This window comes from Pecten maximus, chromosome 1 (genome assembly GCF_902652985.1).
Source record: "Pecten maximus chromosome 1, xPecMax1.1, whole genome shotgun sequence".
NCBI lineage: Eukaryota > Metazoa > Mollusca > Bivalvia > Pectinida > Pectinidae > Pecten > Pecten maximus.
The window spans coordinates 23,478,909-23,501,803 of record NC_047015.1 but is presented as its reverse complement, the minus strand read 5'-3'; the positions used below and the strand labels follow the sequence as shown (position 1 = coordinate 23,501,803).

At 33.2% G+C, this 22,895-nt stretch overlaps 1 protein-coding gene across 1 annotated transcript in view; it reads left to right on the top strand.

Annotated features, from left to right (window-relative positions):
- LOC117328266 (choline O-acetyltransferase-like) overlaps positions 1–22,895 on the top strand; it is a 109,780-nt gene that overhangs the window by 47,291 nt on the left and 39,594 nt on the right. Inside the window, exon 2 of the mRNA XM_033885743.1 lies at positions 19,558–19,919. Coding sequence (XP_033741634.1) covers positions 19,839–19,919 — 81 coding nt within the window. The 5' untranslated portion in view covers positions 19,558–19,838. The remainder of the gene's footprint in view (positions 1–19,557; positions 19,920–22,895) is intronic.

Genomic DNA, 22,895 nt, shown 5'->3' with positions numbered 1-22,895 from the left:
TCATTAGGTCTTTCTAAACCCCGGTTTATATCGATTCCGCCCTCCGGAACTTCAGCAGCCTACCTAACATTAATTTCTAATCTAAGACAACCAAGCTATGAAGTAAATTATTTGTACAACAGTCCGACATAGAGTCGACTATATATCATCATTTATTGTGGTTTATATGGGTACGAAATATCTCCTCTCCGCCAAAACCTTATCACCCCAAACCTGAAATGTCTACAGAATTTCCGTATATCACATCTGATGATGTTGATGTAAATATGACAAAATACGCTTGTTACATGAAAACGTTTGTTTGTTTGTTTTTGGTTTTGTTTTGTTGTTGTTTGTGTTTTGTTTGGATACGTGGTAACCTTGCGAAAATCTAAATACATGTATAATGCACCGAGACTCCGAAATTTGGTACGTTGGTCATTTAAAATTTTGTCAGAGACGACGGATGTGTTTTTGGTGTCAGGTACTTTTGTATTCTTATTATATGACGTTGGGTTTTCTATAAGCAGGACCTTTTTAAGGTATTGTTTTCTTTCACACTTATTGAGTGAATAATTGAATATCTCATGTTCTCTGTAATATACCAAAACTTGACAACTAAACAAGTCATCTGCCCATACTATTTCTGGTAAACAAATGTTCAATCACCAAATATCTTATACAGTCATATTGTTGAAACGTCATTAAATCTTTAAATGAGAACAGCGCTTATTTATTTTCGTCTTTCGTTTTTTTTAACGTAACACTGAAATAAACTCAGAAATAACTTATGACCTCGTATCTAAGTCCTTGATATACCTAAAATGGGAATACTGTGTACTGCCTGGGACCACCATCAATTTTTTCATGTCCAGTTACCAGATACGATAATCAAACAACACGATGAGCTCGGGTACAGACATATGGAGCCTTGACACAGACAAACTCTTCAAATCAGTAGACCATGTTAATATTTTTGAGCAGGATTATACCTCTACATGCTGTCCAACAACATTTTCTCTACACATTCCTAAAGTCACTCAATCATGTGAGGCACTTCTCATTGATATAAACTTTTTTGCACGGTTATCGAAAGGCATAACATGACCCTACCTTTTGGACAAATACAAATTAAAAAGCTCTTAAGGAAATGTTTTAATAACCAAAGGAAAAAAACGGATGGGACAAGTGCAAAACGTAAAGAATAATTGGTCATGCTAAACGATCTAAGCGGGTAGATCTAATGCAAAACGAGTAGATATAATGCTAATTGGGTAGATATAATGCTAATTGGGTGGGATATAATGCTAATTGGGTAGATATAATGCTAATTGGGTAGATATCGTGCTAATCGGGTAGATATCATCCTAAGTAGGAAGAGAAAAAAGTAATTGCACCATTCAAGAGTTAAAGTGTTTTCGAGAATGAATCAACGTTTGATTTTGCCTTTTGCAAAGTGAAGGATTTGTCATAAAATAGTGTACTTAATGAATCCCAGTATGAACCTCACAAGTGAATAGAAAACATCTTGTTTCTTATGACATACTCTGAAAATCCTTGAATCGTACCTTTCATATAAGGAACAAGTAGTCTCTTGTTAGAATGAATAATATAAGCTTTCTCTAACCTGCTGGCAGAGCAGTAGATTACTCTATATCCGAGGAGGACGTTTTGTTGGGTTTTATACAGTCAAGGATCTCCTATGAGGGAAGGAATTGCTCTACCTAAGGAGGAGGATTTGTCAGATTGTATACAGTCAAGGATCTCCTATGAGGGAAGGAATTGCTCTACCTAAGGAGGAGGATTTGTCAGATTGTATACAGTCAAGGATCTTCTCCGAGGGAAGGAATTGCTCTACCCAAGGAGGAGGTTTGTCAGATTGTATACAGTCAAGGATCTTCTCTGAGGGAAGGAATTGCTCTACCTAAGGAGGAGGTTTGTCAGATTGTATACAGTCAAGGATCTTCTCTGAGGGAAGGAATTGCTCTACCTAAGGAGGAGGATTTGTCAGATTGTATACAGTCAAGGATCTTCTCTGAGGGAAGGAATTGCTCTACCTAAGGAAGAGGATTTGTCAGGTTTTCTACAGCCAAGGATCTCCTCTAAGGGAAGAATATAAGTAAGGATGATATTGTTTTTTTCTTTCCAGATATCCAGATTATTATAGTAGTGAAACATAACTTTTATCACGATATGTGAAATTTGAATCGCCCAAATGCACATTAGAAAATGGAAACGATGGTTAATTGTTTCTTTCCTTTTGACACACATGTGTGTTAGTTAAATGTTTGCTCGCGCTAATATTCGATGCTGACGACATTTTACAAGATGTTAAAGGTGTATATGGTTGAATTGAAATACAGCAAGTACAATATATTGTTAAAAACATCGATCAACGACAAGCATCCCAAAGAAATTATTAAGATAAGCTGTAAATACAAGTACGTTGTATTGAAAATAACTTACATTTTGGAAGGTATACCATTAGCAAATTTCATCAAGAAATAATTGGTTAAAGAACTCATTTATAGCAAATGGAACCTCATTGACGAACGCATATATCAGTGTTAAAAGCTGTTTTCAGGGGGTTTTTTAAATCAAAAAATTATTCAATGCCATAATTAACTTGCACATTTCAGCTGTTATTTTGATATCAAATACGACACTATTTCATGAAAAATTTATTTTACTACAGATTTAGCTAAAAAATGATGTGAATTTATTTATTTGCAAGTGGAAGTATTCTCATTTTTCACGCTAATTTGTATAATTTTTGGGAGAGTTATTGCCATACTTTCAAAAAATCATGGCAATCATTAATTTCGTTCAACACAAAAACATGAAAATAAATGAGCATTGGTAAGATTGTCACATTATTTATTCTTTTTTATTTTAAATACCTTTGGTCTTAATATTGCACCGACATCCATGAGTTGTATGCATTCAGATCATTTTTTGACATAGAGCTCATCGGAAGACCAACTTTTACAATATCAATGTCTTATTTTGGTCTATGTTCAAAATGACAACTAAAATCTTATTATTTAAATGCAGTCCTCCGAAGCGCTGGTATCGCAAAATTGAGAATATGTAGTTGATGAAATGTTTTAGTTTAAAATTAACTACACATAATATATAACTCATAAACTTCAATTTTCCGTAAGTCCGCATAGCTCATTTGGTGAACCACCGCTTAAAACCCCGAATGTTTGGAGTTTGAATCACCCAGATTTATTTTGTATATGATGTTATGTTTCTTAATACAATTTAATTTTCTTGACCACGTTTGAAAGATATTTCAACATTAAATGCATATTTAATATAAAGTATTTAGTATAAAAAAAAGATAAAAATGTTTAGATCGAATATATTCACTTAGATGGGAAAAGGAGTAAAATAACCGATTTAATCCGTATATTTCAAAGTAAAATATAAATGAACTGAAACGTTGACAATAGACATACATGGATGGGTAGTGTAAAATGCCTATTTAATATCTGTTCACAACGCACAGTGCGCAATTGAACCATGACGATCTATCTTGGTACTGTGGAAATCACTTAGCTCATGTGATATTTTACCTGTATTTTTAGACCAGACTATCGCTGTACGTTGCCTAGGTCATGGATAAGTAGAAAACAGACATACTTCTAAGCGGAAAACGACCATACTTCATGTAGAATTAAGACTTCTGTAGTCGGTCTGTATTAGTTGACAGCTTGCTGTAGATTTAAATTTGTCCAGCAATAAAAATTACATGAAGTTTAGTAAATACATAATATAATATATAATAGTAATAGTATCCATCTATACTAGGGTAATACAACATTGCACCTTTGTACCCCAAGCACCAGTTCTTATTGTTTTGTTACTAAATGTTTCGCCTATCAATGGTAGTATTGAATATTAACACACAGTAACGTTATTGCTCTTAGAAAGACTGGATTGTTACTTAGACTTAACTGGATTGTTACTTGGACTTAATTGGATTGTTACATAGATGTAACTGGATTGTTACTTAGATGTTACTGAATTGTTACTTAGAAGTAACTGAATTGTTATTAGATGAAACGGGATTATTACTTAGATGTAACTGCATTGTTACTTAGACTGAACTGGATAGTTACTTGTACTAAACTGGAGAGTCACTAAGACTGAACTAAATAGTTACTTAGACTGAACTGGATAGTTATTTCTAATAAACTGGATAGTTACTTGAACTTAACTGGAAAGTTACTTAGACTGAACTGAATAGTTAATTAGACTGAACTGTTTGGTTACTTGCACTAAACTGGATAGTTACTTAGACTGAACTGGATAGCTACTTCGACTAAACTGGATAGTTACCTAGACTAAACTGGATAGTTACCTAGACTGAACTGGATAGTTATTTCTAATAAACTGGATAGTTACTTGAACTTAACCGGAAAGTTACTTAGACTGAACTGGATAGTTACTTAGACTGAACTGGATTGTTACTTTTCACATTTTCAAAATTTCTAAACGTTACCTAAAAATATTTAAAACAGACTTTATTTATTCACTTAAACCAGGTCTTGACAATGTCACTGAAAATGACAATGACTTTTTCCTCTATACACTAAAAATTATATCCCTAAACAGAAGTAATAGATGTTTACACATCATTATTGACTAGTAGCTTTACAATGAGTATGATGTATCTTACCAACGTGTGGCTAAATCAAGTTAACCTGGAAAATCCTCATCAAAATATAAAAGAAAACTGTCGACAAAAGATACAAAAGTGTACTGGAAACGTAAGATGTCACGTGATGGGCAAAACGACTTGGAGTTCCCTTTTCATTTACACAGATCGCACTATAACAACTCAATAATTAGTTATGACCTACAATTACAAGACATGTGTCCTCGACAAAGCAAAATAAACATATCTGGTCTCATAGCTTTAACGGACTGTTGTTAATTTCTCATCTTTCTATATGAATTTTGAGGAGTCACGAATTTGTTTGAACATCTCTTAATGAAGAAGAAGGAATACATGTACGTTTATAAAATCCAACAGCCGTAAAAACAAAGAAACAGAATATATATATATATGTTCATTGTCATGCTGCACTAGGCACTTTCATTTCAAACATATTCCATTTTAATTACGCAAAACTCATGCCAGAAAACCTTCCTTCATCCTACCAACAATTGCCTTCTGGTCTACACAAAAAATCTTTGATCATTTCCTATTCATTTACTTTTTTCTTTTTCCTTTGTCACATTTAAAAGAAAAATCATGCAAAATGAAAATATTTCAAAATAAGTTAAAACCTACTTGTACTGCTTAGTGAAGGAGGAACATGATATGTAGAACTTGGAATGTTTCTAAACACTGAATAATATTTCCCTTTTGTGTCATTTTTATTTAACTATAATGTATTTAACTTATAAAATTCCAAATTCTGAAACATGTTCTTAATTAAGAGAATTACATAAGTTAGAGTATCCAACCAATGTGGTTCGGTTTAAGTCTCTGCAGACAGGATCTTTATTTAAAAACGGCCTTATCTTTCACATGATGAAATCAATATGAAATTGGAGAAATCGTAGATTGAAGCACAAAATCTTCTCGTGTGCAGATATAGACATTGATGACGATTAAGATAGTTGGAAGCCCTAGGCGCTGTCCTTGAAAAGCATGTTAAAAGTAGCATTATAGTTATTACTTGTGATCTAGATATAACATGCCTGAATCGTAAACTCAGTTTCGTGCTACTAAACATATTTTGTTTTTATTTATAAAGGGTTGTGATTTAATCATTACCTATTCGGCGTCACCAAAATAAACCACACCTTGGTAGCACTATGTCTGTGATCTGCTGTCACTACCTGATTTCTCTTTTGAAAGCGGAGTACTAGATAATGGAACCCAAAGAAATTAACACTGAACATCAACATGTGTTCGGAAACATCTTTAAGCCCCATCATCTTGCAACTCTCAAACGTGTAGTAAGTTTGTTGTGGCTCGACTGAGAATGTTTGATTGTTACATGATAACAAATAATAGTGAGCTGTTGCACCAAAGTATGTAATGGCTAGTCTAAACACGGCTATAAATAAGGCTCAGAGAAAAGCAAAATCTGCGCTCCTGAACATGTAACCTTGTGGAAACAAAATAGAAATACATGTGTTAGGAATAACAAAAACATTAAAATACAAAAAAAAAGTATGATTACAGATTGCTTGCAAGCAATGATTAAGCAATACAACTATCCCTTCTGAACAAGGCTAGGTCATTTCATAAATGTTAATAGCAACGCTGTCTTCTTCTTAAACATAATAACTCAAAATTTAACTTCTCTTTACAAGCCCAGTGTTTCAAAATGGAAATTAACTAAATTATTTCTCTCCGCTAGAGTACAGTATATTTATCACTCAACCTAATGTAAAGGATCAACTGTTTCTGGTGAGAGATAAACAAAAAAATAACAATAAAACAGATCAAACTGCATTTTAAATCAAGTTATTTTTATAAATCAAAATATCTGAAACAGACTTCATTCTTCTCAGCTTGAAGACGGCGAACACAAAAGTCAGTTATAAAGGTAAGCTGTCATCATGTGTGGTACCAATATATTATTTAATCAGGTATTCAATCACTGAATCAAATATAATTGATGCGCATTCTACATATTTGCTACATATTTATTTAGATATGTATATATAAATCAAAATCCTATCAAAGGTAATCTGATTGTTTTATAGCTTCTACGTTAACGTTTGACCCTGGCCATTAAAAGGTAGAAAACAGAGATTATACGTTAACGTTTGACCCTGGCCATTAAAAGGTAGAAAACAGAGATTATACGTTAACGTTTGACCCTGGCCATTAAAAGGTAGAAAACAGAGATTATACGTTAACGTTTGACCCTGGCCATTAAAAGGTAGAAAACAGAGATTATACGTTAACGTTTGACCCTGGCCATTAAAAGGTAGAAAACAGAGATTATACGTTAACGTTTGACCCTGGCCATTAAAGGGCAGAAAAAGGCTCGGCCTCCCAAGTACTTAATACAATATTCTTGGAATGAATCCACTGAAGTGGTCCAGAATAGAACCAATGATGTGAACAATAGCACATTATGGGGAAATAAATAGGACATCATTTGCATTCCTGACACAACCGAATGGGATTTTTCCATAAACATCTATGTATTATTTTCAGAAGGAGAGAAAGAGTATACCAACATTGCATTGTTAAATGTTCCGTCAGTAGTCAACCAACTGTCACGGAAATCTGATAACGGAAATATGTCCTTGAATATCGAACCATAGGTAGGAGAAGCAGAATGCTGCTATCTAGAAATGGAAAATTAACATTTGGAAAATTTAAATCGTCATGATAATCATGATAGGAAACAATCTACAAATAAAAAATAGACTTATACAAGGTTGAGCCAGGGATGAGCCTGATCGGTAAACTATTCATGGGTAATTTTGATATGAATTTGGTAAGTCAGATTTTTTTGATTTTTTTTCAAAAGTTCAGGTCACAATAATAAACAGATAAAAAATTAGGATTTCTTACAACTTTTACTGCGGAATTTACAAAATTTCAAAATGGCTACCTTTGAAAAGTTTGAGCTGAATGACCCGAGTCGTATGATTAACGACATATGCTCCCGTTTAGTTCACCACTATTTTTTTTATAGCGCCGTTTGCCTTTCATGGAAAAGAATGCTACCCAGGTATCATCACAAATAAATGAAATCCTGAAATAGGGAATATGCTGGAAATATAGGTAAATCAGAAGGTATGTTCTTAATGCATTGTTTATCAATTCAACTTCCTGTATCTTTATAAACAGCTAGGTTTGATTATAGTATGGCTTAATTAAAGCATTAAGTCGGAGAACGGTACATATGCGCAGCCACCACAAGCCATATCAGTTACCATTACATTACATCTGATATACCATATAGACATGTATGAAATATTTTACTTCAGCGATATTATTCTGTTTTGACTGATTTGAACAGAGATGGGACATTCCATATACAATGTGTCAAAACAGGAAAAGTATCGATAGGAAATGAACTGCGATATATCATTCATAAAGGTAACAACATATTGATAAAATATTAATGTTGGCACGTACTGCCAAGTCTAGTGATCTCTGACAAAATGTTCATGTTATGATTTTGCTTTCGAGATATATTTAACAGTGTGTACTCCGTTATGGCACAATTATATTAAGTACTGATATTCCAGACTCGTAGATACTGCATCTAACTGCCATCCTCAGGTAAGTCTGCCTTTACAAGTAGAATGTGTAGTGGTGATTTTTATATTCATCTTGTCAGGTTCCGTACCATTTTGGTATTCACAGCGCCTCGGACTAAACATGGGATAATACTTAACAAATATAGCATCAATGTTTTTAATAACGGTCTTAGATTTACATTGAAGTATCTGTTTCTGAAAGATAGTAATGATACATTCGTATATTATCAAAAAGTAAAAACCAGTGTGCTTGTGTAGCCAACGTGTACTTTTTGCTATGTCATTTCAATCTTCACGGTCTAATGATTCATATGCTATGAACTCGATTAGTGCTCGGTAACTATTAAAGTCGTGTGACCTGAATTAGTGGTGATAATTTTACAACAGGTGTGATGGTTTAGTTACGGCTCCATGGCCAAGTCCAAGACTAAGGTCTGAAGTAACACGAGCCACCTCTAGGGAATCCACACGAGGCAGACAGATGGCGGGATTTCAATTAGACCTATATAACCTTCAAGTAAACCACTACAGCTGTACAACTCATTATGATATATGTCTGAATCAAATCAACGGTGGTCACATAATATCTGTACTGAATGAGATGTGATGTTTAGAACACCCATGTAATGTGGCTTATTGTCAACACTACTTAACATGCAAAAGGTGAACTCGGTGTCACACTGCTGTGCAATATTAATATGTTTTACCACAGGGACTAGGTTTAGGTACGATATACAGTTTTGTATATAACAATTACTTATTCAGTCAATAATGTACAGTATTACTGGTACAACGGATAAGTTGTCTATATAGTAATATAACACTGACGATATACTGTTTTTAACTGACCTCGTGTATACAATAAAATTACACTGACGATAATACTGTTTTTAACTGACCTCGTGCGTATACAATAAAATTACACTGACGATAATAATGTTTTTAACTGACCTCGTGTATACAATAAAATTACACTGACGATAATACTGTTTTTAACTGACCTCGTGTAAACATGTACAATAAAATTACACTGACGATAATACTGTTTTTAACTGACCTCGTGTATACAATAAAATTACACTGACGATAATACTGTTTTTAACTGACCTCGTGTATACAATAAAATTACACTGACGATAATACTGTTTTAACTGACCTCGTGTATACAATAAAATTACACTGACGATATGAACCAATAATGATTTATTTTAAAATTCAGTAGTATGATGTCAAATTAGATCTAATTTGAAATCATTTTTGACAAAGGGACGAATGAAGTATAATGATTTATTTTGAAATTTATCAAAATTATTAAGAGTGCGGAAATTGATATTCAGATGGCACAGTATGTCCTAAGGGCAGTATATTTGTAAACGTGGCCACTACCTGTTGAGGTAGCAGTGTACAGTAAAAATGCCAAATTCTGAAAAATATGGCACATGCTTTAGATATGTAAACATTGCCAGTTAACCTTACATATAACCTCTAATAAAGTATATATATTTGAAATCTGTACAACATTTGCAATTTTAATAGAGCTCTGAAGGATAAGTAAACTGATATTTTCTGTGATTTTTAGAGCTGTGAATACCATGGTAACAGCTTAAAAAATTCTCAAAAATTGCAAAATATTATGATATTTGACCCAAAATGGCACAATTCTCTACACAATTTTTTTTCTGAAACCTATTTAAAATTAAATATCTCTATCCCAAAGACAGAATTAATCTTGTTTGGACATATGTTGTAAGTTAAGTTTTTCCGCTATCTTACCTTTTCTGTGGGCTTCCATTTTGCGCTGTAGGCCAAACTAAATTTCCTGTGTAAACACACGTTCGGAAAATCCGGATATTTAAAATCCGGAACCAATTTATTGATTTTTGTTTTAATAAATGTGAAGCCTGTATGTACTACTTCATACTGGATATACCAATTATAGTGTACATTTATTTTTTCATTTTTTATACATATCATAATACAGGAGTTATTTGCTTAACAAAAAAATTGCCCATGGCCAGGCTGTCTTACTGTGGTGTGCTACCTGACACGGACACTGCCCCTGGGTATACAATGCCATTTACATAAGAACTCTGTCTATTTGGACACGAGTTATATATTTACCTAAGTATTAAGTGATTTGGATTATGTAATTAACATCGTCCCTAGCATATAAAGAAGCAGTGCGACAAGAGTTAGGGGAGAGACAGCCTTAGGACCAAAGGTGACTGGTCCTCGGGACAGTCCGGCCAGTAGGCCGGGCGGGGACACTCTCGCTCTCACTGAACATGTACTTTGTAAATACCATATATGTTTAGAACTTGTACAGAATAAATATGAAGAAGAGTCCACGGCGTCGATCATCATTCATCAATACATCCCATCATCTACACGCAAACAACAAATCTACAAGTGACTACAACATATAGTTCACAGATAATACTGTTTTTAACTGACCTCGTGTATACAATAAAATTACACTGACGATAATACTGTTTTTAACTGACCTCGTGTATACAATAAAATTACACTGACGATAATACTGTTTCTAACTGACCTCGTGTATACAATAATATTACATTGACGATATACTGTTTTAACTGGCCTCGTGTATACAATAATATTACACTGACGATACAATATAATTAACTGGCCTCGTGTATACAATAATATTACACTGACGATAAAATATAATTAACTGGCCTCGTGTATACAATAATATTACACTGACGATACAATATAATTAACTGGCCTCGTGTATACAATAATATTACACTGACGATAAAATATAATTAACTGGCCTCGTGTATACAATAATATTACACTGATGATACAATGTAATTAACTGGCCTCGTGTATACAATAATATTACACTGACGATACAATATAATTAACTGGCCTCGTGTATACAATAATATTACACTGACGATACAATATACAATAATATGTAAATCAGCTAATAATTAAAGGTATATATAGCATTATCAAGATAAGACGACGAGTATTCTTTGTGATACTCAGTGACAGACCAATTTGGTAGATTTTACCTACAGAACAAATCCAGGGCTCTATACAACATACACTAAAATAAATTATTTAAAAGGAAGGAATTTAGTAACATACATTTTACGAACGCGTATAAAGCTGATTAACATTCAAATATATGTGTAATAGTACTAATAGGATTAGAGATCAATTTTGTTAACAAAACCATACATTTGATCACTTAACAGTACTGTCAGTAGTACTTCTCCTTTTGATGTATCAATGTTTATGGTAAATAAAGATTTCTGTGTATATTTACTCCGAAACGAAAAACAATGTAAACCGCTTATAACAGCTTAATCAAAAGAGTGACCCAGTTTGTTGGTATAGAGGGTAGATATACCGCTATCTTGTTTTAGATTGATCAAAACAGGTTTTCCATATTAAAATGGTTTGATATTAGGACGGAAGTGTGAAATATTTGTAACCTTGAATGCTTTTGTTGGAACTCATACCACGCGTGTCATGTCTTAGTAACGGTAGATGGATCTATGAGGTGAGTTTGTGTGCGATATTGAATGTTTTTGTAACAGTAGTGTCCACTAGTATGAACAGTACAGGGATGAACGATATGTTTTACAGATGAATTGCACCTTAGATTTAAATTCAGTATGATTTAGCATCCGACTACATACAAACACAGTTAGAATACAAGACCACATACAATCACAGTTAGAATACAAGACTACATACAAACACAGTTAGAATACAAGTCTACATACAATCACAGTTAGAATACAAGACTACATACAAACACAGTTAGAATACAAGTCTACATACAATCACAGTTGGAATACAAGACCACACACAATCACAGTTAGAATACAAGACTACATACATACAAACACAGTTAGAATACAAGACTACATACAAACAATCACAGTTAGAATACAAGACTACATACAATCACAGTTAGAATACAAGTCTACATACAAACACAGTTAGAATACAAGACTACATACATACAAACACAGTTAGAATACAAGACTACATACATACAAACACAGTTAGAATACAAGACTACATACATACAATCACAGTTAGAATACAAGACTACATACAAACACAGTTAGAATACAAGACTACATACAATCACAGTTAGAATACAAGACTACATACAATCACAGTTAGAATACAAGACTACATACAATCACAGTTAGAATACAAGACCACATACAATCACAGTTAGAATACAAGACTACATACAATCACAGTTAGAATACAAGACTACATACAATCACAGTTAGAATACAAGACTACATACAATCACAGTTAGAATACAAGACTACATACAATCACAGTTAGAATACAAGACTACATACAATCACAGTTAGAATACAAGACTACATACAATCACAGTTAGAATACAAGACTACATACAATCACAGTTAGAATACAAGACTACATACAATCACAGTTAGAATACAAGACTACATACAATCACAGTTAGAATACAAGACTACATACAATCACAGTTAGAATACAAGACTACATACAATCACAGTTAGAATACAAGACTACATACAATCACAGTTAGAATACAAGACTACATACAATCACAGTTAGAATACAAGACTACAATCACAGTTAGAATACAAGACTTACATACAATCACAGTTAGAATACAAGACTACATACAATCACAGTTAGAATACAAGACCACATACAATCACAGTTAGAATACAAGACCACATACAATCACAGTTAGAATACAAGACTACATACAATCACAGTTAGAATACAAGACTACATACAATCACAGTTAGAATACAAGACCACATACAATCACAGTTAGAATACAAGACTACATACAATCACAGTTAGAATACAAGACTACATACAATCACAGTTAGAATACAAGACTACATACAATCACAGTTAGAATACAAGACTACATACAATCACAGTTAGAATACAAGACTACATACAATCACAGTTAGAATACAAGACTACATACAATCACAGTTAGAATACAAGACTACATACAATCACAGTTAGAATACAAGACTACATACAATCACAGTTACAATACAAGACTACATACAATCACAGTTAGAATACAAGTCTACATACAAACAAACACAGTTAGAATACAAGTCTACATACAAACAAACACAGTTAGAATACAAGACTACATACAAACAAACACAGTTAGAATACAAGACTACATACAATCACAGTTAGAATACAAGACTACATACAAACACAGTTAGAATACAAGACTACATACAAACAAACAAAGTTAGAATACAAGACTACATACAAACACAGTTAGAATACAACACTACATACAATCACAGTTAGAATACAAGACTACATACAAACACAGTTAGAATACAAGTCTACATACAATCACAGTTAGAATACAAGACCACATACAAACACAGTTAGAATACAAGTCTACATACAAACACAGTTAGAATACAAGACCACATACAATCACAGTTAGAATACAAGACTACATACAATCACAGTTAGAATACAAGACTACATACAAACACAGTTAGAATACAAGACCACATACAAACACAGTTAGAATACAAGACCACATACAAACACAGTTAGAATACAAGACTACATACAAACAATCACAGTTAGAATACAAGACTACACACATACAATCACAGTTAGAATACAAGACCACAAACAATCACAGTTACAATACAAGACTACATACAAACAATCACAGTTAGAATACAAGACTACATACATACAATCACAGTTAGAATACAAGACTACATATAATCACAGTTAGAATACAAGTCTTCATACAAACAAACACAGTTGGAATACAAGTCTTCATACAAACAAACACAGTTAAAATACAAGACCACATACATACAATCACAGTTAGAATACAAGACTACATACAATCACAGTTAGAATACAAGACTACATACAATCACAGTTAGAATACAAGACTACATACATACAAACACAGTTAGAATACAAGACCACATACAAACACAGTTAGAATACAAGACTACATACAAACAATCACAGTTAGAATACAAGACTACACACATACAATCACAGTTAGAATACAAGACCACAAACAATCACAGTTACAATACAAGACTACATACAAACAATCACAGTTAGAATACAAGACTACATACATACAATCACAGTTAGAATACAAGACTACATATAATCACAGTTAGAATACAAGTCTTCATACAAACAAACACAGTTGGAATACAAGTCTTCATACAAACAAACACAGTTAAAATACAAGACCACATACAATCACAGTTAGAATACAAGACTACATACAATCAAACACAGTTGGAATACAAGTCTTCATACAAACAAACACAGTTAAAATACAAGACCACATACAATCACAGTTAGAATACAAGTCTTCATACAAACAAACACAGTTGGAATACAAGTCTTCATACAAACAAACACAGTTAAAATACAAGACCACATACAATCACAGTTAGAATACAAGACTACACACATACAAACACAGTTAGAATACAAGACTACATACAATCACAGTTAGAATACAAGACTACATACAATCACAGTGAGAATACAAGACTACATACAATCACAGTGAGAATACAAGACTACATACAATCACAGTTAGAATACAAGACTACATACAATCACAGTTAGAATACAAGACTACATACAATCACAGTTAGAATACAAGACTACATACAATCACAGTTAGAATACAAGACTACATACAATCACAGTTAGAATACAAGACTACATACAATCACAGTTAGAATACAAGACTACATACATACAAACACAGTTAGAATACAAGACTACATACAATCACAGTTAGAATGCAAGTCTTCATACAATCACAGTTATAATACAAGTCTACATACAATCACAGTTAGAATACAAGACTACATACAATCACAGTTAGAATACAAGACTACATACATACAAACACAGTTAGAATACAAGACTACATACAAACACAGTTAGAATACAAGACTACATACAAACACAGTTAGAATACAAGACTACATACAAACACAGTTAGAATACAAGACTACATACAATCACAGTTAGAATACAAGACTACATACAATCACAGTTAGAATACAACACTACATACAAACAAACACAGTTAGAATACAAGACTACATACATACAATCACAGTTAGAATACAAGACTACATACAATCACAGTTAGAATGCAAGTCTTCATACAATCACAGTTAGAATACAACACTACATACAATCACAGTTAGAATGCAAGTCTTCATACAAACAAACACAGTTGGAATACAAGACTTCATACAAACACAGTTGGAATACAAGATTACATACATACAATCACAGTTAGAATACAAGACTACATACATACAATCACAGTTAGAATACAAGACTACATACATACAAACACAGTTAGAATACAAGACTACATACATACAATCACAGTTAGAATACAAGACTACATACATACAATCACAGTTAGAATACAAGACTACATACATACAATCACAGTTAGAATACAAGACTACATACATACAATCACAGTTAGAATACAAGACTACATACAATCACAGTTAGAATACAAGACCACACACAATCACAGTTAGAATACAAGACTACATACATACAATCACAGTTACAATACAAGACCACATACAATCACAGTTAGAATACAAGTCTACATACAAACACAGTTAGAATACAAGACCACATACAATCACAGTTACAATACAAGACCACATACAATCACAGTTAGAATACAAGACTACATACATACAATCACAGTTAGAATACAAGACTACATACAATCACAGTTAGAATACAAGTCTACATACAAACACAGTTACAATACAAGACCACATACAATCACAGTTAGAATACAAGACTACATACATACAATCACAGTTAGAATCGAGACTACATACATACAATCACAGTTAGAATACAAGACTACATACAATCACAGTTAGAATACAAGACTACATACATACAATCACAGTTAGAATACAAGACTACATACAATCACAGTTAGAATACAAGACCACACACAATCACAGTTAGAATACAAGACTACATATAATCACAGTTAGAATACAAGTCTACATACAAACACAGTTAGAATACAAGACTACATACAATCACAGTTAGAATACAAGTCTACATACAATCACAGTTAGAATACAAGACTACAAACAATCACAGTTAGAATACAAGTCTACATACAAACACAGTTAGAATACAAGACTACATACAATCACAGTTAGAATACAAGACTACATACAAACACAGTTAGAATACAAGACTACATACAAACAAACACAGTTAGAATACAAGACTACATACATACAAACACAGTTAGAATACAAGACTACATACAAACAAACACAGTTAGAATACAAGACTACATACATACAAACACAGTTAGAATACAAGACTACATACAATCACAGTTAGAATACAAGTCTACATACAAACACAGTTGGAATACAAGTCTACATACAATCACAGTTGGAATACAAGACTACATACATACAAACACAGTTAGAATACAAGACTACATACATACAAACACAGTTAGAATACAAGACTACATACAAACAAACACAGTTAGAATACAAGACTACATACATACAAACACAGTTAGAATACAAGACTACATACAATCACAGTTAGAATACAAGACCACACACAATCACAGTTAGAATACAAGACTACATACAATCACAGTTAGAATGCAAGTCTTCATACAATCACAGTTAGAATACAAGTCTACATACAATCAATCACAGTTAGAATACAAGTCTACATACAAACAAACACAGTTAGAATACAAGACTACATACAAACACAGTTAGAATACAAGACTACATACAATCACAGTTGGAATACAAGACTACATACAAACACAGTTGGAATACAAGACTACATACATACAATCACAGTTGGAATACAAGACTACATACAAACACAGTTAGAATACAAGACTACATACAATCACAGTTAGAATACAAGACCACACACAATCACAGTTAGAATACAAGTCTACATACAAACACAGTTAGAATACAAGACCACACACAATCACAGTTAGAATACAAGACCACATACAATCAATCACAGTTAGAATACAAGTCTACATACATACAATCACAGTTAGAATACAAGTCTACATACAATCAATCACAGTTAGAATACAAGTCTACATACAATCAATCACAGTTAGAATACAAGTCTACATACATACAAACACAGTTAGAATACAAGTCTACATACAAACAAACACAGTTAGAATACAAGTCTACATACAATCAATCACAGTTAGAATACAAGTCTACATACAATCAATCACAGTTAGAATACAAGTCTACATACATACAAACACAGTTAGAATACAAGTCTACATACAATCAATCACAGTTAGAATACAAGTCTACATACAATCACAGTTATAATACAAGACTACATACAATCACAGTTAGAATACAAGACCACATACAATCAATCACAGTTAGAATACAAGTCTACATACATACAATCACAGTTAGAATACAAGTCTACATACAATCAATCACAGTTAGAATACAAGTCTACATACAAACAAACACAGTTAGAATACAAGTCTACATACAAACAAACACAGTTAGAATACAAGACTACATACAAACAAACACAGTTAGAATACAAGTCTACATACAATCACAGTTAGAATACAAGACTACATACATACAAACACAGTTAGAATACAACACTACATACAATCACAGTTAGAATACAACACTACATACAAACACAGTTAGAATACAACACTACATACAAACACAGTTAGAATACAAGTCTACATACAATCACAGTTAGAATACAAGACCACATACAAACACAGTTAGAATACAAGTCTACATACAAACACAGTTAGAATACAAGACCACATACAATCACAGTTAGAATACAAGTCTACATACAAACACAGTTAGAATACAAGACCACATACAATCACAGTTAGAATACAAGTCTACATACAAACACAGTTAGAATACAAGACTACATACAATCACAGTTAGAATACAAGACTACATACAATCACAGTTAGAATACAAGACTACATACATACAATCACAGTTAGAATACAAGACCACATACAATCACAGTTAGAATACAAGACTACATACAATCACAGTTAGAATACAAGACTACATACATACAATCACAGTTAGAATACAAGACTACATACAATCACAGTTAGAATACAAGACTACATACATACAATCACAGTTAGAATACAAGATCGTATTCGAATAATCAGTGTCAAGATAAGAAAAAGTTATGATCACAAATAACCTTGTTTAATCTCATTCTTTTTGCCTAGGTGACTTACAAGACTTTACAGTCGTATATAGTATAGACATATGGTAAGTACACGTGGTCATCCCCGAGGAGTGAGAAAGTTTAATCAATACAATGGTTGCCTAATGCACTACTGCACTAAAATACGTAATTAGGTTGATGTACCTCGCATTAAATCAACTATTTCTCTTTGGAGTACATGAGGTACACCTGTACAGTGGACGGGTGCAGACCTAATTATATAGTAATGAGACGCTCACTGTATCACGTTGTTCATACATAAAAGTATGCTACAATAGCATGTCTGACTGTATTTCATAGAAAAAAAATAAAAAATCGATTAGTTTTAACATAAAATCGACAAATACGCTCTTTAAGCAAGCCCCTGTTAGGACGCCAACAGTTGCAGGAGATCTCCATTGAAAGGGTAGGCTAATTATACCTGTTTCTCTCACATACCTTATTTATTTCTTACATATGTCTATAGTCTGAGGTTTTACTTTCCTATTCCAAGTAAATTTAGAAGATATTTAGTATTGTAGCTCCAGTGCCTAGCTGGAAAGGTGATTTAAATCTGTTTATTTATCGTCTTCTGAAACAGTTACATTCCGACACTAGTAGGGATTTTGAAATGAAGAAAAATGTTCATGTCTAGCAGAAGAGTGTGTGACTGTAGCGCGAGTGGAGACTGGATCGATGGTGTCGTAACTTAGTTGTATATATACTGACAGAGCCTGCCTGCTGTTCATGCCTCGCAATTGTTTGAACAAACTTTTCTCAATTCATCTTTCCTATTCTATGTTATTACATGTTATCTGTAGTTCCTACTCATGTCCTCTCCGTATACGCCTTCTGGTAATAAAAATGGATTTTTAGATTACTTTCTCCCTGCATTAGTTCTTTGGCGATATCTTGTGTGCATTTATGACATTTTCAAACTATTTCCTGTTACAGGGTGTTTTCTTTATTTTCTAGATTCGACACTTCACCCGGAGACCAATTGATCGAAGAGGAAATTTACCGATTTGTCTGTATGGATCCTGTGGCTTCTGATCAATACAGGATGATCAGGTCCATTTAATCTTTCGTAATGGGCTTGATTGACCTAGCTTGTACGATCGTCTTCTGGTGGAACTGACATTACAAACATTCAATACTTTACGTCTTCCTGATATGGCACTTATCCGAATCCTACGACAGCTAGACCGGAACTGAGCTCACTAACTTCTGCGACTAAGCTATTTCCGCTTCCTGTGATGGCGACGGGTCACGTCAGAGAGTACATCAAGAGGGTTGCATCCATTGATCAAGAAATATATCCAAAATGGGATCTTACGGTATGTGATATTTTCATAATTTCTAAAGAACGTGTTTGATGAAATGTATTTAGAGTTATTGATAATCAAGACTATTTTTTGAATAGTTTCCGAATATATACGTGATGTATATGCAACTTATCAGCGCTCATGTACACTCGTGTTGGAAAACGTGCCGAATATTATCATCTCTCAATCACATTCGGGAACAACATGCTCTCCTCGTCACCTCCTCATCCATTGTACCCCTATGCACCCGTTTGTTCCAATTCTATATTTACGCCAGCGCCTTTCAACATATTCGTTTAACATGCATAGGTTACAAATCCTCGCCGGTACCTAGAGACTTAGCTGGTCTATATTATTCATTACAATATTGCTTTTTTATCTTCTAAGTACTAGCAATATATGTCTACATACTTATCTGGTATACATCTTTCATAACCTAGCCTCTTGTTAGCAGTTTCTCTAATGGGTTTTATTTTTCTGGAGAAAGCATTTAAAGTCATGAAATTCCAGACAGTTTCGAATCGCAAAATATCCAGAATCTGAATTATTCATGATTGCAACTGAATCTCCACTCAAGAACAAAACGGGAATAGGGCAGATGACGGGTTTCCCACTTTATCGCGTGGCGGTCTCTACTTCTCGTCCAAGAAGTAGAACGCTTCTTTTTTAGGAAGATCTCTTGCCTCCTTATATGTTGAAGGTTGCGAGCTCCAACAATTAAAGTTACTTATCTTAATGGATGTTAATTATTTCATTTCAATCGGAGAATCACAGGTCTTTTCCTTGGCGCACACTCAGTATTACACACGATCACGTAGCATTGTAAAAACTTGTTTTAGATAAGACGGTATATATTTCTTCTCAATATTTCACGATGCATGCTTTTCTTAAACTGGAATGATGACAAATTATAATTCCCTAATCCGTTATATGTTTCTAGTAACGTTGATGAGCAAAGTGTCAGAACTGATGAGAACTAGTGGTGAAATAATGTAATACCTTGTCATAAAATGTATTGTCATGTAATACTTTGTCATAAACATGTATTGCCATGTAATACTTTGTCATAAACATGTATTGCCATGTAATACTTTGTCATAAACATGTATTGCCATGTGATACTTTGTCATAAACATGTATTGTCATGTAATACTTTGTCATAAACATGTATTGCCATGTAATACTTTGTCATAAACATGTATTGTCATGTAATAATTTGTCATAAACATGTATTGTCATGTAATACTTTGTCATAAACATGTATTGCCATGTGATACTTTGTCATAAATATGTATTGTCATGTAATACTTATGTATATACACATGTATGGGTATATATGGTTATCAATGAACAAATTGATGTAGTTTGTAATGATGATGATGATGAGGAGGAGGAGGAGGAGGAGGAGGAGGGTGATGATGATGATAATTATGAATATTAAAACATAACATATTGATATATAAAAGAATAATGATCTTATACGATGAAGATAAAAATGGTGATTTAAATGGATGATGATGATGATGATGATGATGATGATGATGATGATGATGATGATGATGATTACAAACCATACCTATTAGATTTGATGTATGTTCGTGTATTTGTTGTGATGTTTATACAATGTTTTTTATGAAATAGAAATGTCTTTAAAGATAAGAAAGTATAAAAAAAAGGTTATGTAAAGGATACAGATAGCACTTTTACAATAGCAAAACATCTTGTATAAAGTTAAAGAAAAGACTAAATAATGGTACTATATATTTATTTCTACCACAATACGCTGTGTTATTCCATTCTCAAGCCATTGTATATACATTCTGTGTAGCATTTGCCTATATGTCGTTAGTAAACCAAATTGTATTCATTGTATTCATTGTATTCATGAGACTGTATACTACAATTTACAGTGATTCGGTCAGTGTATGAAAACAGCTTCAGGTATTGTAGGTTAAAACAATGGCCACCAGTTACATTCGGCCTAGAGAGCTTTCAAATGCTAGCATTTATCTACATACTGTAAACTACTACAAAAACATAAAGCAACGCAAGTTATGAGTGTAAAAAAATTTTTTTTTTAAAGTCGACACAAAATTATTATAAGCGTTATTCTTGATCTATACGAAGTAATCAAATTGTCAATGTCGTCACACACACACACACAGTACAGGGGCTCGTTGCCAAATGTTTAGAAATGCTAGACGCGACAACATTTAAAGTCCAGCATTTATATAAAAAAAATCTTGCGAAAAGCGGCAGTATCGACATGGTTTCCGTTTGTGTATGCATCCTGAATTATAGTTTTGTGGTTATTCACTGATGTCAAAGGCCTACCTTACTCCAAAATCGAGCCCCTGTGAAGTTGAACATTGTCTGCTAAGTTAGCGACACTGATGTGATGGGTTAGACTGGAATCGGTTTCGAAAGAAATATCCTTGGATTCGTGTTCACCTACTGTCAAGATGACTTCTATTTAGAGTTTAAGAGATGATATTCCTCTGAAAATAACGTAAATCTAGTCAATAGAAACATAAGTGTTTCCGAGAAATCGAGTCTGTCCTGTGGAATACCTGTTCAACGCCGCATTACTTCTTAATGTTAACCGTATATCATTGCGCCGAAAAAACGGCTTTATTATAAAACAATCAGAAATGATGCGATTGTGAACAATTTGACGATATCTACAGACGTATATGAAATAAAGCCAAATGTATGCAAAAACCAGTTTATGTGAATGCTATTAATAACGACATGTGACGGACTATACTATTCTTTCTGGAAATTTCGGCTGTTCCGGTATTTGAACTTGATGACGTCAGTGATAGGGGCAAGCGGCAGATTTAAACGCGGCTTAAGCTACAGTAAATAAAAAAATAATCTGAATGTAAATATTAGCATTGAACTGTTACCAAATGGTAGTATAACGGGCGACATTATATTTATCTATCACCCAAATTGTATTCATATCGACTGTATGCTACCATTTTG